We start from the raw sequence: 17,567 nt of genomic DNA on the forward strand, positions 1-17,567 counted from the left end.
GCAGTCTTTGAAGCCTCCCATAATAAAGCTGGAACCACTACTAGTGATTAACTGTAGGTGGTCACTGTTGCTGTGGAGCGGCCTGTGCCCTTACTTTCTTGACAATAAAAAGAAGGTAGGTGTGGCTCCCCTCTGTTTTACTGAAGTTAGCCTTTCTAAAAACCTACCAAGTTTTATGCAGCCCTTAAAGAAGATACGTGAAAGTGACTTATGAGGATACATCTTGATCTTTTATGGCTATAGAGAATACATCTTCTTCACCCTAGCTAAAAAAATGATGTGTTCTATCTATGTGCTTTAGAATTACCTTCTAGAATTATGTAAAAACATTAGCAGGTTACTGAAAGCCTTAAATCATTGTTTCATTAGAATCTGCCCTAAAAAATTGATACAAACTCTTTCCTTTACTGCATTATTTTTTTCCCTATTATCTGTTCTACTGCTTAACACAATATTTTATAAGGGAGTACTCTAATATACAGAGCAGCAAACTATAAATAAACATTCTCACCCAACAATCAGATAAGACAAGTCAGGTAGGTACGTGGCTCTCGTCTTATATAAACTACTATGCAACATTACAAAAAATTAATTTCTATTTGTTTTCGTGTCCTTAGATTTCTACTCTTGTTGATTAATTCAGTAACCTTGAGAACACAGTGTTGGCCTGCAAAATACAGTTGTTTCCATGAAAAGAGACATGGGAATGGAAGGAGTTCTATGTATTTTTTTTAAACTGCTTTGCAAATTCTTTGCACAACAAATCTCACCAATATGTAAACAGGGCTCTAGCTACTGTGTTTGTCCACAGCTAGAGCTACAGATGAACACAGCGTAGTTGTGTGATGACAGGAACAGCTGACTCATTAGTAGAGAGCAGTGAAAGGTAATTAACCCTGGGAAAAGTACAGCTGCCATGCGAGCTGTTCCTTTCTGTAGGATCTGATTAGAAATTAGTGTTAAACCACTGATTCTTTAAAAAAATGTCATTGATAATTCACTTTCTCTTTCAGGTGTGGCCCCTAAAAGAGGCTTAGGATAGAACAAGTGTACAAAAGGTCTTCTATATAAAAAGGCTTTTTCTGAGAGAAGTACACACCTGTTTGGCTGCTTCTGGACTTTTCTTAACCATGAATATTGCCCCAGCTTTGAATGTTGTGAAGACACTCTCCAAGTCTATGGGTAGCACAGAGAATGCATTGTCAAAATGATTTAAGGTAGAACATTATTGGTTGCCATAATGGCACCTTTAGTGGGGCTGATTATTTAAAAGTCATAGCTAGCTCTTCTTGTGTTAGAACACAATTCTGCAGACGTCTTCAAAAGAAAACAGAAATCTGTCTCCTGGGTTAAGTGAGAATAAAATATGAAAAAAAGTCTGACGGAAAACATGAATGCCACTCCCTGGCCCACCCCTTTTCTTGCACAAACCTTGGCATTTGAAGTGCCAACAGAAAAGGCAGAAGCCATGATTTAATATGTTATCCAAACAACAAGCCAGCCTGCATTCACACACCTAATACAGGCCTACTTATTACAAAAGACATAACTATCAATTGAAATAACAAAACTTCATTAATATGCTATTGCAATTTCTAAACTGCTGTTTATTATTTACAGTTGTCACATCCAAAATAATTTTTAATTATCTTACATTGTAAAGTCTCTTGGCCAGGGCTGTATGTTTGTATACCTGTGTGTTTAATACCAAGTGTATGTGAGGGCTTTCACATGCAAACAACATGTATTACTGAGGTCTGCCAGAGTTTCCTGGTTGTTTTCATTGGAGCCAGACTTATGCTATAGAGTCTGAAGGGTAGCAGTGTTTAAAGGGATAAAGTCCATAAGACATCTCTCCATAGGATGATATTTTTCACCTTGCTCAAGTCAAATTAGCTGCAATAGGATGAATAAAGTATCGGTAATATTTTAGATATATAAAGTAATATCACAAAGATATGTTTCTGTAGTGTTATTTTTAAGACAGTGTTATTTCTAAGTCAGTAATATTTAGGTGTACAATGGGCCATTTTCTTAGCACACATCTAATATGCTCACATTGAAAGAAACTTTTTCAGTTTCTTTTAAGTGAAATACAGTGCTTTTGAACTTGACAATAACACAAATTTATGTATGTGCATACATTTATATATAGAGAGAGAAATACAGACTTCATGGACTTTTTCAATGTTGAGAGCAAAAACACGCAGAGCAAAATAGCTAGAGATTTTTCCTAGAAGAAAAATTCTTTTTGTTGGAAGTCAAGTGAAATAAATTTTTAAGGTAAAGATCTGTCATGCTAAGAATAGTTACTTCCAGATTGCCTAATATGTTAAGAGAGAAGAGAACAGAGATATGTTTTAAATAATTTTGCCATTCATCATGCATTACTTAGCACTCTTCTTAGTTTGTTTGGTTTTAGTAAAAAATCTTGAAGAGAAAGAGGAAACTTTTTTTTTCCCTTGGAAATTTCAAGTAATAACATACTCTTGAAGTATGAGGTAGAGTTTCAGAGGAAACGAAAGCAGGAACAGGCAATTAAAGTGATGAATGCATGAGGATGAAAATAATTTTCACTACCTTAAGGCATGGTCAGAAATGCACAAAAGCACTTCACAACACTTCACATTGTTATTCTCCTTTATTTGAAAAGTTGAGAGACTTGCTAAAGGTCACAGAATAGATCAGTGGCAGAGGCAGGAAGACAGTTCCAGAATCCTTTTTTTTCCCAGTTGTTTGCTCACTCATGATACCTTTTTTCTATGGCAGAACACAGCTGCCGTTTTAGGAAATAACTTTCACCTGACTCTAGAATCTTAAAGGGTCTGAAAAGAGAATTTAAACTGTCATCCTTGGTGCCATGGACCTCTTAATATAGCTTTGAACAGACTATATAGCCTTTTCCTTGCTACACACACCTGATTCAAACATTTGTTGAGAAAAATCTTTTCAGATAGGAAGTCTGTCCCAGTAATAATTTTACATGCACATATTGGTATCTGACAAGTTTCAGTCAATTATTTTGCCTATCCTTTATTATTTTCACTTTCAAGACGGTACTTTTTATCTTTGTATGTTTTTTCCTCTGCTTTTTAGCATGTTCCCAAGATCTTCAGTGTAGTGCAGTAGTGCAAGCCAGCCTTGTTACCTTTAGCAGTTAGGATCATTACAAGTCTTTTAGATGGTGGCAGACTGTACTTCATATGGTACCCTTGAAGTTAATGAACATATGTGATCTGCATGTTGAGGGAAGGCACACTTCTTCCCTTTGTGTGTCTTTCCCTTTCTCGGGATATGTCTATCATGCTTAATGAAGAGGGCTTGTTGTTCAGAAAGTGGAGGGTGAATGCGTAGAACAGCAGAATGGTGGTGATATTTCTTTTTATAAAAATAGTTTGTATTTTGTTCCTTTTAACTCCATGTCAGAGAATGTTCAATGAGCTAATTAGCCATGGGTTTTGTCCAGCATAAGAATTGCAATGTCCTAATTCTGGCTAATCAGTTCTCAAAAATTTGGCTGAAATAGTCATAAATCACAGGAAAGGAATACAGTAACCTAAATTAAGCCTGTAAGTATTTGAGAAGTGACCACTTTTACTGAACCTAATCAGCTCCAGCACTTCTGTAGAGGTCTAATGCAACTATAATGGCACCCCCATAAAACTGTCCTTCAATCCCATTGATTCCTAACTAGCTTGCTGGAAACTATGCACATTTCAAGGACTGCAACAGCAATAGCTACACACTAGCCACGTAGCAATACCAGAGCCAGACTAGACTTTTCCTGGTGGTAAAGGAGGCTATAACAGAGTAATTAAAACAACACAATTTAGCTGCTCTTAGTTACACTGATCTGTGTGCTCAGGCATCTCCCACTGGCCTCAGTCCTGCAACTATTACGCACCTCTTCGATGAACAGAGCATGGTCATCTTTTGCTGAAGTCAGTAGTGGTATCTGCCCCTTCCCAGTTCCTCACAGCAGAGATGACTCCATGCAGAAAAAGTCATCCAGACTGAGAAAGAGCAAACATGTTTTAGAAGAAAACAAACCCTGTGTTCCAGAGTCAATGATGTATGGTCTTCGAACTTGATTTTAAAATTGCTCTGAAATCACAAGGTTGTTATGGTGTGGTTTTACTCAGAATAATGCATATCATTGTAAGGCAAACCTTGAAGTTAAGTGGCTACTTTAATGAAACATAGTTACCATAGTTACAGCAGGAGAACAGAGACTAACTTTTAGCTTTTTTGAAGCTATAAAATAGTTTAGAAAGAGGAAAAGGAATAAACAAGGATGCAGAAGTTTATTATTCAATGTTTCGTGCCTGATCAACACTAAAAAAGAAAAACTCTCTGGACTAGGACATTAACGTTTTCCAGCTGAAATGTATAATTACTCATCAACAAACACAAAATTACATTTCAACACTTTCAACACTATATCTGTTTCCCTGTTTCTTTCCTGAGTCAGAAAAGAAATTGATTTTTCCAAAGTTCTGCTTTCAGTGTTTTATTAATAACTGACATTTCACAGCATCTTGGTTGGAGAAAAAAAAATATTCTAAAGGCAATAATACATTGTTAAACAAAACTCATGAAAGCTGCAGTCTAGCTGTGTTATTCATTATAAACACTATCTTAAGTCTGATGAGAGGGAAATGAGAATTTATCATAGTGAAGATGTCTTCTAGGACCAGCTTCATTGTTTTTCAGTTTAGCATTGAGATGTGTTCTACCCCTGAAGTGTTAATAGAGGTCACTGCCGTTGCTCTCCTTTACTGTGTCAAAGCAAAGGAGTTCGTACATAGTTGACTATTGAGAAACAAAATGATGTTCTTTCCAGTATATCACCTTCAGCTTATGAGCCTCTAGAGCAGCTGTGATTAACAGGACTTTTACAAAGTTTCTGTGTAGTTACAAGGACAGCTTCAATCTTCTGTCATTTTTTTGCATTAGCTATGATTATGCTTTTACCACCAAAATGCATTTATTTTAAAGGTAACAATACAGACTCAGAGAATAGCTTATGTTTCATCTATATTTATCAGCACTCACTGTACATTTGTGTCTTCATTACCAGGAAATATTAAGGGACATTGTGCCATCTATTCCTGTTTACAGTTTATTATGCAGAGATAGGAAACACTTAGCATGTAAAATGAATGTAGAAATTATTCCTGGATAGAAACACGGACATTTCCCACTCGTTGGCTCTTTCTCCTCCATCACCGGATCAGAGTGTAATTGTCAGTAATCAGGCCTGCTTGCTGCTGATAAAACCACTCTGAATGCTAGCAGCCTTCTTTGTGTGATGACTCAATTATTCCAGAAGTGCCTCATCAAATCTGCCCCATCAGCTGGGCTAATAAATAAGGAGAAGAAACTGGCCCCCCAAAGCAAATTATAAATCCATTTGCATTAACCATTTCGCTGGTCCATGATCTAGGCAGAAATAAGCATGGCAGATTGTGTTAAGCTTATTTGAATATGTTTATAATGTTTACAGCATGCAACCTTTTTTTTTTTCCTGCAAGGTGTTGGAATTATCAGTCACGAATAGCATCTAAATGTGGTTATGTTAATTACAGCAAAGCCTCAGGCATTTTTGAGGGATAGTTTGTTGCTTAAATCAGGTACAAGCTAAACCCTTCTGCTAGGTGAAATATGATCTTGCAGATAGCATTGGAATCACTGCCATGTTTAAAAGAGAGGATGAGTGCAAAGGATGTGTTTTTACAGGTGTTGGAAGGACAACTGCCTGTGTTACATGTTACTGGTAATGAGGCATCCTGCTCATCTCAAGGTAGAATTAAGTAAGATAAAGTTTAGTCTTACATTTGGAAAGTAAAATACAGTTGCTGAAGCAGCAATAATTCGGTTTCATGTGTAGTCTGCCCTTAATAAAACAAGTGTAAAGATGAGTACACTGTCCCAAGAAAATTCCCTTCTGAAGCTCCATTTGTATAAAAATGATGTTTCTGAGTAGACTCTTTCATATTTCCAGGACTCTCCACATTTACTGCTGTGAGGATGTTAAAGAATCAGAAGGCCAAACGAAACTCAGTTGTTTACTCATGTGCTCAACATTACACGTGTGCTGAAAGGTCTCACTGACGTGACTCATAAATTTGTGCAGAACTTAGTGTATAAAGTTACATACTTCAGCCTGTGCAGGATAAAGATCTGACTGCAGTCTGAAGCTTAATATAAATTCATTCATTTGTAACAGCATCTTTTGCTTTCACATATTTTTTTCTCAAGTACTAAATATATTGTGTTGTTTTACCTTGAGAAAGAGAAATCACTGTCACTGTAGAAACATGAAAAATGTTCAGGGGTCATAATGGTGATTTTGTTTCCTTAGCTGTTACTTCCATTTTCTGAGTTAACAAATGACAAACTATTGTGATCGTTCGCTTTCATATTTGCAATATATCAAGTAGTGACATGGTAAATAAAAAAAATTCAAATTAATCACTTGAAAATTATATCCTTTATGCTCAAAAAAGTTATTGGGGTCTTTTATAGTTGTAGTATAGCTTTGTGCACTGCAATTCTAACAGAGAAAACAACATCAGACTTCTGGTGAGACAATTTTTAACAGTAAAATATGTCTTTTCTCATTATTAAATCCTCAAGAATTCTCTAGTAATCTGACTTAAATGAGTGGACTGTAACCCATAGACCATAGTTCAACAAGAATGTTTGCCTGAAGGAGTTTGTTGCACACATCTGATGTTAAGGATCAGGGCCCAAACAGTTGCTTGCATCAGTATCCTGATATGACTTATGGATCTCTGTAGGATGAGACTTTGGTGTCAGTACAAAATCATGCTGCACTGGAAATGGCTATAAACCAAAGAATGAATTGCAAAGGTTCCAGGTGACCTCACTGAACCATTGCATTGACAAATCAAGCAACTCAGTTATTTCTTCTTTGTGGGTTTATGAAGTTTATCATTCTACTTGAATCCAGGTGCTAGTTGAAAAGGGTGAATGTTTTCTTTATAGGCAGGCAAAATAAAATTTTAGGATTTAAAAATTCTGTTCAGACATATATCTTGAAGTGTAGGCATAATTTGTCATCCGTAAACCGTTTTGAATTTTTTACTACAACAGACAAATAAGTTAATGCCAGCTATGAGTACATTGGGCCAAATGAAATTACATGTGGACTTAAGGGTAGTGATCCCACCAAAGAACCTTGGTTGACAAATAAGTGAGTTAGCCCTACCAGATTTCCATCAAGAACAACCTTATCCTCAAAGCTGTCAATAATTGGCAATAACTCTTATTTGCTACTTGAAGTATCAGAGATCCCAGTACTGACATTTGAAATGTAAGTTCTCTCTTGGACCGTGGACAGGGGTGACACATAGTTTATATTCCATTAAGTGTATGTCACATCCCGTGACACAGCATAATCCTACACACCCTGTTTATAACATGAGAGATGCATGACATGTATTAGACTTCTTATGAAACACCGTATATTCAAATGTGGGTATTCACCCACGAATCAACTGTACGGCAGCCAGTACTCTGTTATCCGAAAGAAATAGAAAATAGCACATTTAAACCTACCACCCAGTAACTTTTGTTGCAATGAAACACAGAAGAGGGGTTCAGGTTTTCAAAGTTCAGGTGCTTTATATAAAGTCTTGCTTTTGTCCTACTGTAACACTCTTGCTTTACAAAGAGAGGAAGGCAGATGGGAGCAAAATAGCAAATGGCACTGCTGCACGTAGATATCAGTTTTTAAAACTGCCCCCAGCCCTGACCCAGTCCAGACTCCTTTTCTTAAAAGGAGGATTTTCAATGTATTAGCTTATTATCTAAAGTTAAATGTGAAAAGTTTTGTATATTTCCCTGTCCTTTATGTACTTTTCCAAGTGGATCTCAGCTGTGCTGTCTAACTCTCAGTCCCTTAGGATGAGAGAGACAGCAGATGGGGTTAGGGCAGAGGGCTGATGCTTCTGACAGCAAACGGCCTGGTTGTTGAGTGGAAGCTGTGAGCGTCAGGAAGCTCCTTTTCCCCAGAGAACCAACTAACCACTGAAGAAAGTTGAAAATAAGCCCTTTGAGAAACGCTATTAAAAGTAGTAAAAAATTGCAATTGTGCAGATGATGTGCTGCTGTGTGGTTATTCGGATGATAATGAGTTTGACATTGGGGAACTCAAAGGGTTTACAGCTACTCCCTTATGTGATTTAGTTCTTTATTGGCAATCTTTGAGAAAATAAATGAAAAATATATTGCTAATAAATACATAACATGATAGGATTTTAGACAAAAAGCTGCTAAGTTTTAGTCTTTAGAAAGACCTTTATTCACCATTGCAGTTATTCTCAGAGATCTTTTGTTTTAGGTAAGAGTTTTTGAACAAAATGTAAGAGGCAGTCAGAAAAGCTCCTTTGGTTTTTTTTATGGATGCTGAAAGAGGAAAACAAGGAAAGAGGCCTTTGAAGATGAAAAAAAAATCTCTCTCCAGTAACATGTTTTCTAGAAAACAGCCTAATTTTTTTTTCTTCCAGTATTGGGCTGTTTTGTTCTGGGTTTTCTCTCTTCTTTATCATCTTGCATTTGTTGTTTATTTTGCTATTGGATAAAATATTATTTATTTTAATTAAAAGTAATTGATGGGATGCAACTAATATTCTATTTATTGGGACTCAAGTAGAAATTAATCAATAAACTAGCTTCTGTGAGACTCTGTTTAAAATGAGCCCTTCCAATTTCAGAAATGTAACATTACAAATTTTACTGACAAAACTTCATCAGATATCATTAAATGAATAGCTGAAGTTAGACCTTCAAGTTCCAAAAGTTTATCTGCAAGCTTGTCTGAATTTGAATATATTGACTGAATAGATCTATCATACTAAATACACTGGATACTCTTCTAAAAGGACCTCTGGTGTTACAGGTGATAGCAAAATTATTATATTTTGAACATTAGTGACACGAGGGACTCAAAAATAAAACCTGCTCATAATAACCCCTTATGGCCAGATTTTCCCAGGTTGCAAGTGCTAATACAATGTTAAATGTTCGAAGGGTTTAGATATTCATCACTTCTGAAAACAAGGCCCTCAGTATTGTATACCCAGGTGTAAACTTCTGCAGCTACTCTTCCATCACTCTTACTGTTGATTTAGTGGAAGTTTCCTTACAGAAAAGGATATAAATTGTGCATGGAGAAATGTCAAGGATTTCTTCAGTTTGCTTACTGTGAGAACACTATCAGACTGCCAGACTGATATTCAAAATCAGAAAACTCTAAAGATGAGTGGGTTTCTGCTGTTATAAAAATATTTTAGAATGCTACTTATTTATTTCACATCATGTACCTAACTATTCTACTCAATCAAAGGGGGTCTGATGCAGGAAGAACATTTGACTACAGATTTCTACCATGGATTTTTGTCTGTTGAAGCGGAAAACTTTTCTTAGAGCAGATCTAATTTCTAAGTAGAGGAAAGGAATTAAAAACATAAAGTACCTTAACAAAAGAAAAATTGCTATTTTTTCTGCCTTTTAGAAGCATAATTGATGCCTCTATACTGCAACTTTGAAAAATTGCACAAGAAAACAGTGTACCTGGAATCTTTGCACATTTGATTTAAAGAGTGTCCTGTTTCATCTATATTTTATTTAGTATAGCTGTTTTTTGGTTTTCTTTTGCTTTCAGAGAATGAGTTTCAGGATTATCTGTTAAATCAAGCAAGCCATCCTGGACTGAGTGACAAATTTGGTCCTTTGGAATCCCTACATATTTTGACCCAGAAACACACAAAGGTGGGACAATTTATTTACATTTAAATGAATTTGAGTCAAAATATATCTCTGTATTAGTACTAGAATACTACGTGGATTCGTGCGTAATGTCTTGTGCACTATGACTGTTTTTCTGTCGTAACATCTGCTGTTCTAAGAACAGCAGTCTTCAACAGTCAGGTATAACAACAGTGAACAATTGAATAAGGTATTAATCTTTGTAAATACCTAGCTATTCTAATTTTTGAGTTTCAGAACTACACTCTGTTAGCATTACACACTGACAAGAACACAGCTATCTTTGATTTTATATGACTCCAGCAGTAAGAATGTACTTTACAATGCATTGCTTATGTTGAATCTGTGAGGGACAGCTTATTTGTGATTTTTTTTTTAATAACTCGTATTGAGGTTTTTTTAATTACCTATCACTTCAGTTAGATAAAAACATTGATGCATTTGTAAAAGGTCCCCAGGTGTCAAAGCATCTTTTTCTTTTTGAATATGGACACTTTTTCTTCTAAAATATTTATTTAGGACATAGTAGCCCAAGAAATAATGTCAGGACATCGAACTATGTCAAAAAAAAAAAAATCCAAACAAAAAAGCCTAAAGAAAGCAGGATCAGGCATCAGCTTGTGTTGAGCTGCATTTCAGTGTTGCACACTATATAATTTTTCTTTAAATTTAAAAAGCTAGCAGTTGCCCCTTAATTTCATAAAGCTGTGACTCTGCCCTCTAAAGCCTTGGTAAAGCAGACTAATAGAAATACTTGGCACACGTTCGTTACCTAAGGGAATAATAGAACTATTTGCTGTAGTCGTTTGGCAAAAGGACATAAACATATGGCTTTGGTTTATATTCAGCACTGCCAGTTGTGCAAAGTTGCATGGATGAAGTATACAACAGCAGTGACAACTCAGAAATCAGAAGTAAGAATCAAAATAAATCATCCTCATTACAAAGCTATTCAAGCTTGCCTCTGTTTAGAGGTTTATTTTTTTGCTGCCTATTTTCAAGTAGTGTCTTCAATATAAAAAAATGTCTACTTCTTTAAACTGTGTATAACATTGAATCCCACTATAAAATGCCAAATCGTTGATGTGTTATAAACATACTTTAAAGTTTGCCTTCAGTAGATGTACTTACTTCATTAATTCCTGAGAAATGAATACATCTAAATCAATTATTTCAATGTTATTCAAATTTCTCGTACGGAAATCAGGAATAGCGTTGTGTAAGCCAAAGCAAAAATTTCAAAAATAAAGATGACATTATTTGTTGGTTAAGAATGATTCAAATCACAAAACAAGGCATATTTCTAGTAATATTCTTTAAGCACACCTATATTGTAAATATTTTTTCTCCTTTCTGGCCATCAGCATGATATAAAGAAAAAAAGAACAAGAAACTCTAACTGCAGTACAAACAATGTTCCTGAAAATTTTGTCTTCAGGTTTTGGATATTTTTACTGCCAGTAATCAGAATATGCAAGATTTATCTAGAAGTTGTTATGTGTGTACTTTGCATTTTCTTCTGCTCTGTACTGTCAGCTTGTCATAAATACCTCGTATTAAAAAAAGCTATCAGTGAGTGTCAGAAAGATGTAGTCGGCACACAAACAGCCCAAAAGTACTCCATACCTCTGGACAGGCTGTAAGAAACCTTCTTGACCCTAGATTTATTTTTTAAAAAATCTTTTTCTTTATGAAAGCATTCCCTTTTTATGTTTTAAATTCCTAAATGAGTTATTGAAAAGAGATGTTAAAATATGAGCAGAATACCAGAAGCACTGAGAGCTTGCTCTGGGGGTGTTATTTATTGTAGGGGCATGCACAGTTTTGTGTCACCTTGGGGTACAGTACAGCACAAACCTGTTTGAAGTGCTTAGCAGTGTTTGACTTCAGGTCTGAAGTTTGTGGCTTGTGTTTGAGATCTAAGGATGGATTTTTGTGCCTTAAAAATCAATAAGGTTTTTCTTTTTTCTGGCTAAGTACATTAGTCTAGTGATAGATGTAGCTGCTGCCTCCATATAAACTTAAATAGTTTACAAAATAAAAATAGTAGAGGAAAGCTATTATTTTCAAACCTCTTAAAATTAGTTACATTTTGTTCTAGATAGTCTGTTTGCTAAGTTTAATTTCAAAAATCACAATGAAATGTGAACTTTCATACTCTTTACCTGTAGATAAACTGGTGATTTCTTTTCATCTAGCTATCTACTCAAAAGGAAATAGACTGCTGCTCCAGGAGCGGGAAACCCACTCCAGGAAAGTCATGCCTGTACAAAGATTGCAATAGAAATTAGAAAGAGCACAGCTCTTACATTAGCTTTTTCCAGGAGATGTATCTCACTTTTACCTGTGTCAGCAGCACTGGCTTCCCCTAATCATAATTTATTTCCCAGTAAGGTGTTGTGAAGCTATCTTACCAAGATAGTAGTATCCAAAAATCAGAATTAAAAACGTGCAAGTAAACTGAAATAGTTATTATTATTATTACCATTATTATTATCATTTATTGCACATGCCATTTTTTCAGCTGTTAGTCATATTCTTGGATCCCGTTATAATATCAGTACATGCACATGTGCACAAACAGACTCCAAGCACATGAAAAAACAAACTCAGAGCCAAATCCTGATTCTCTCACTCAGGGAAGTATTTCCAGGTGCTCCTCTCAAGTCTGCTGACTGCAATGGGATGGTACAAAGAGAAAAAGAAACGTTTAGTTCCTGAAGCCAGGAACTCTGGAATAGTTTGCTCGGAAAGTATAATTGCTGCAATTCCACCAGCAAATTCATCTGGAGAAACATGAATACGCTGTAGCAGTCACACAGCAAGTTACCCCAGTTTCAGCCAAGCAGAATTTGCAGTATCGTTGGTGACTCCTGTCAGTTTTCTGGGATCTAGTTATTGACTTACACTTAAGTTTAAACAGATATTGAAGGAAAGATGGAGGGAGGGTCATACTGAAGTTCTCGAAGTCAGACATAAGCATTCATAAATTTAGCGAGAAAATAATTCTACATCAATCTTCAGTAGATTCCAGGTCACAGAAATACAGTGTAAGTGAAGTAATTTTAAGGCAGCCATTTATTTCTTAGCCTGATTGCCTAATGATTTGGGACTGCATAGTTGTTACCCCTCTGTCACAGTGATTTTGACTGCACATCTCCCACTCATTCCTTTTGAGTCCATTAGCTAGTTTCAACTAATTTTGAAAAATTTTCAAAAGAAAATGCTTAGTTGAATTCAAAATCCGTCAAATTAGGGAATGTATACGTAAGACATAAAGATAAAGCAGAATTAATTACACTTTTTACTTGTTATTTTTGTCAAGTTTCTACTTAAAAATTATGGGACTGCAACTCCTAATAAGATATTCCTGGCAAGAACTTAGATGTTATCCTGATGAACTGACTATTTTTTTTTTTTTTAAATAATAGTAGGACATTGTGTGAGAATTTTTTTGCAGACATGGCCACTCCGCTCATCCCTCATGGCTTCTTCTCTCAAGACAAAATATGTACTGGGAAAGAGGGCTGACCATCCCTGTCTTTGAGAGCATGAAGGATGAAGGACCTCCCAGAATCCATCTTGCTTTTACAGTAGACAGAAGCATAATATTTGTTTCTCAAATTAACACCTTGATGAAAATTACTTCTAAAAACTTTGGATGGAATTTCTCAGAGTTTAATTTTTTTGTTGTTCCATGAGTAATTTGAATAGTTTGAATAGGTTTTCGCTGACCATCTGTGGCTGCTATTTCATGTAAAACAATCATTAATTAGATAAAAATCAGAGGTGAAAAACTTTGTTCACTTTTTCCAACATCAGGCAGTCTCTGGAAGAACTGTCAATCCCCAAAGACATTACATTTAAATTTTGAGCATGAGAGGTCTTTTTTGCTTAAAAAAAATTTAGAAGATTTTACAGTTTTGTTCGGTTACTTTTGCGTAACTTTCAAGTTAATGTATGGGATTCTTAGGAAGTTAAGGTGTTTTTTATGAAACACAGACATGATTATTTTAATACACTGTATGCACCAGGCAAACAGTCACATGAATTTTAGATTTAAGTTGATTAAATGCCTTTCATAATTTCAAATTATTACCAGGAAAAAAGGCAATAGAAAAATCACCTGCATCGATTTTATTGTTGGTTTTCACTCATTGTGAAGTTTTTAAATATTCATCACAATGCAACGTGCATTAGACCAACATAACTGCTGTTTAGTAGAAGCGGTGGACACTTTTTGTTTCATAATTAAAAAAGCAGCACTGTGATTGGTGTGGTATTTATTATGAAATGATGACAAAGAAGTACCAGTGGTTTTAATAGTTTTAGCTTACAGGAGCTGTTGTTAATTTTGTCGGTAGAGTTGCAGGTGAAATAATGCACAGTGGATAAATAGTCTATATTGGTTTAACTGAGCATAATATATAGTGTGTTCTGGAGTTGTTTGTCTCAATAGACTATAGTAATCAAAAGTAATGAACCTATTATGTGCAGGACCTTGGAGAGCATAGAATGGCAGTAAAAGTGTGGCACATAAAAGGTTTATTAAAGGAAATTAAAGTCCATCATTGCCACACCTGCTCCCCTATTATAAGTCTATGGCAGGTCAGTGCCTTCAATCACAACTTAGCATCAGAGAACAGAGCCATGTTTCCTATTACCATTGCAGTCACATTGCAAAAACTCGTTCTCCAGGTTTTAAGGATAGTCAAAAGTAAAGGCTGCCATCAGCCCCACTGCATAAATACAAGTCACTTATATTCCTTCCTTAATAATCATCAACATCTGATGTAAATTTAAACGGAGAAAAGATATCATTGTCTGGCTTTGAGATGCATTTCGATCAATTTATTCTTTCATTTCAGATATCACTAACCTGTGTTCTAGAATTAGACTTCTTCAAATGAACAAATATCCTTTTCAAATGCTTGTGTTCTCTTCTGCAAAGAGATATTTTGGTTCCAATAGCTGTATATAATATGTAACCATATATAGCAACAAACAGAAAAAATCCCAGGAAATAAGAATAATGTTTCTTCTCTCCTAAGAAGGCTGACTTTACTCTTTTCCTTTCTCAGGTCAATTTTGTCATACTCTGTAATGCTCAGATAAGCAGATAAGACCTTCAAAACATCTCAGTTATCTGAGTCATAGATAGCTAAAAATAAAGCATCCTCAGATCTTCAAACTCTATAAATGGAAAAAGGCACAAACAGAGCCCTGTGCACCTTCCCTCTGTGGGGCAAATCAATTCTGCTGATCCTCAGAAAGGAAGAAGGAAATAATAAACAGTATCTTATGTTGACATTGGTTTTTATCTTGCAATCTTTTGCAAGGAAAGATATCAGGTACAGGCAACTTCTGGTATCCATAGAATGCACCTACGTGTTGTCCAACACGGTTATATAAATCAGATGCTCGCGTTGACATTTGTTCCCACAAATCAATCTGCAGAAGCACATTGGAGTTGCTTCATCTACAGCATATTTGACCACTGTTTTGCAAACAGAGAAACCAAGATTCAAAGCAAGGGTAGATAGTAAGATGCTACCATAAACTGAAGAAGTATGTCAAAGTTCCTGATATTTCACCTAGACAAAAAATGCATCATGATAGAGTCTTCGTTACATAAAAATTAAGAGTTAGTTCTAGGAAGAAGAGGAATTTTGCCCCCAGACATAGTTAAAATTACACTGTTATGCAATCTGCTATATGACACTGCATCTCTCCACACCAGAACATGAAATCTTGTTGCCTTTGAATCTCAGGATTTTGTAATAAAATTAATGGATTGAAAACCTGCCCCTACAATTATGGGTCTGGTTCAAATCCAATACTAGAAGGTGCATATTTCCAGTGCTGGTTTAGATGTAGCAAAAAAGGTCATGAGAACAGCTAATCTTGCAAGGTCTCTCTTATTTCAATTAGAAATCTTATGGCAACATCTGACTTTTTTGGGGGTTCCATTTTTCAGGTGCCTTTTTAATGTGAAATCCAAACATCAACACTACATCCTTGAAAAACCCCACACTAATCTGTTACTGTGTCTTTGACCAAAACTTTTGCAAGAAGTAGTTGATTAAGTGGTGAAGCCTTTCAAAACTGTACGTGTGCAATTATCTACATTCAAGCATGAGGGTTTCATGTTTTAAAGATGAAGCTATCAAAGATGCAGGATCCAACACAGTTATTAAGATATGCTTCAGCTACAGATATAACGCAGAATGCCTGTAGACACTGTGGCTTTCTGGGACATTTTCTTCCAGGAGGTAGATACAGAAAATAAAAGTTATAGTGTATTACTGTACGCAACCCTATGTCTTTAGCCAGCACCTGTAGACCTTGCCATTAAACCTTGCAGAATTACATCACTTTATTAAACAAATCTCTATCATTAAAGGTATCTCCTACGTATTTACTAGATATTCACAGATGGCTTTTTATCACTTTGACAAGATTAACAAGACATGATTATTCTTCTTTCTTTTACTGTCTAGCCTTTGGAATGTGGAAAAAAAAAAGCATTTGAGACAAAAAAAAAAGCATTTGAGACATTTTTTTCTCAATGGCAAAAGAATGAATTAAAGACTTTGTGTTAATATTACAGATGGATGCAGATGGGGAAAATAAAAAGCTGCGCACACGCTCAAAAGGAACCAAGGGTGAGTTAGCAAGCACGTTCCATGATCCTGTGCCCAGCGCACCATGAAATATGATAGTTGCTGTGTACAATCCCTAATATTCAGTAAGAGAGTGTGTAGCTTCCTTAGGGCTGCTTTTTTAATCAAAGCAGGACACAGACTGCTGGCATTAAGAGGCATGATGGTATTAGCTATGGTTTAAAGAAAAGCAGAAAAAAAGGTCCACTGTATGCTAGTTTATTTGAGCTATTTCTCAAAGAAAATAAAGGTTATGCTTTTTATTGTGCAAACAAAGATTTTCCATAGGGAATAGAGCCAGACAATATTGAATGGATGCTTTCAAAATAATGTACAAAACTTTGTCTCAGCCAACCGAATGTTTTCCTGTTTGTTGCCAATAATTATCTGTAAGTTAGCTGCAGAAATGTCCAAAAGTAAATTTACTTTAATCAAAAGATGGGTATGTATGTGGCAGAAGAGAATTTTGCACTTTTTTTAGGTACTCATGTTCATATTTTATTTTGAAAAGTTATGACACAGTTTTATTTCCCAGATATTCCTCTCTTTTTGTAAGGAACAGATGGAAATGCAGTACTGAGAGATAAACAGGCCCTTAATGATCTCAACATCTGGAAAACATGATTGACTAACAATACAGCCCTTCCACGAAAATAACTTTTAATTTTAATTCATAACATTTTTTTTTACTCTTGATAGTGAGGGAAAAATTGAGGTACTTAAAAATAAATGTCAAAGTTTTACCTGCCCTATGAGCAGTTTTGTTGATGACTGTTTTCGGGAGGGAGGAGGGGGGCAAAACATCCATCCTTCACTCTGATTTTCATGTGAATTGTGCACTCTCAGGACTGTGCAAAACAGACTAGTTTGATTCATTGACATAACTCAGTAGCTCTGGATTGTTAATAACGTGCCTTCAGCTTCAAGTTGTGGTCAGAATGAAAAATTAAAGTGCGGTTTGACTTAATTCTCTAGTTTCAAATGACCAAAGAAGTCAAAAGTGCTAGACTTCACTTTGGAAAAGACAGAGGAAGGGGGTGGAAGTGCCACAAACTGCCCACAGACAAGGGGATAAATACAGGCAAGCCTTTGTATAAACATAAGCAATGT

At 35.6% G+C, this 17,567-nt stretch overlaps 1 protein-coding gene across 10 annotated transcripts in view; it reads left to right on the top strand.

Annotated features, from left to right (window-relative positions):
- Positions 1-17,567, top strand: part of ST18 (ST18 C2H2C-type zinc finger transcription factor) — a 174,640-nt gene that overhangs the window by 89,232 nt on the left and 67,841 nt on the right. For 5 of the 10 annotated variants that reach the window (XM_009567203.2, XM_054060186.1, XM_054060187.1 and 2 more), the window contains 2 exons: positions 9,692-9,798; positions 16,406-16,460. The exons of 2 other annotated variants lie outside the window; for them this stretch is intronic. In XM_009567203.2, coding sequence (XP_009565498.2) covers positions 9,692-9,798; positions 16,406-16,460 — 162 coding nt within the window. The remainder of the gene's footprint in view (positions 1-9,691; positions 9,799-16,405; positions 16,461-17,567) is intronic. 3 more of the 10 variants (XM_054060190.1, XM_054060192.1, XM_054060193.1) reach the window with 2 other exon arrangements.

Source organism: Cuculus canorus, chromosome 2 (assembly GCF_017976375.1).
Source record: "Cuculus canorus isolate bCucCan1 chromosome 2, bCucCan1.pri, whole genome shotgun sequence".
In the NCBI taxonomy this organism is placed as follows: Eukaryota; Metazoa; Chordata; class Aves; order Cuculiformes; family Cuculidae; genus Cuculus; species Cuculus canorus.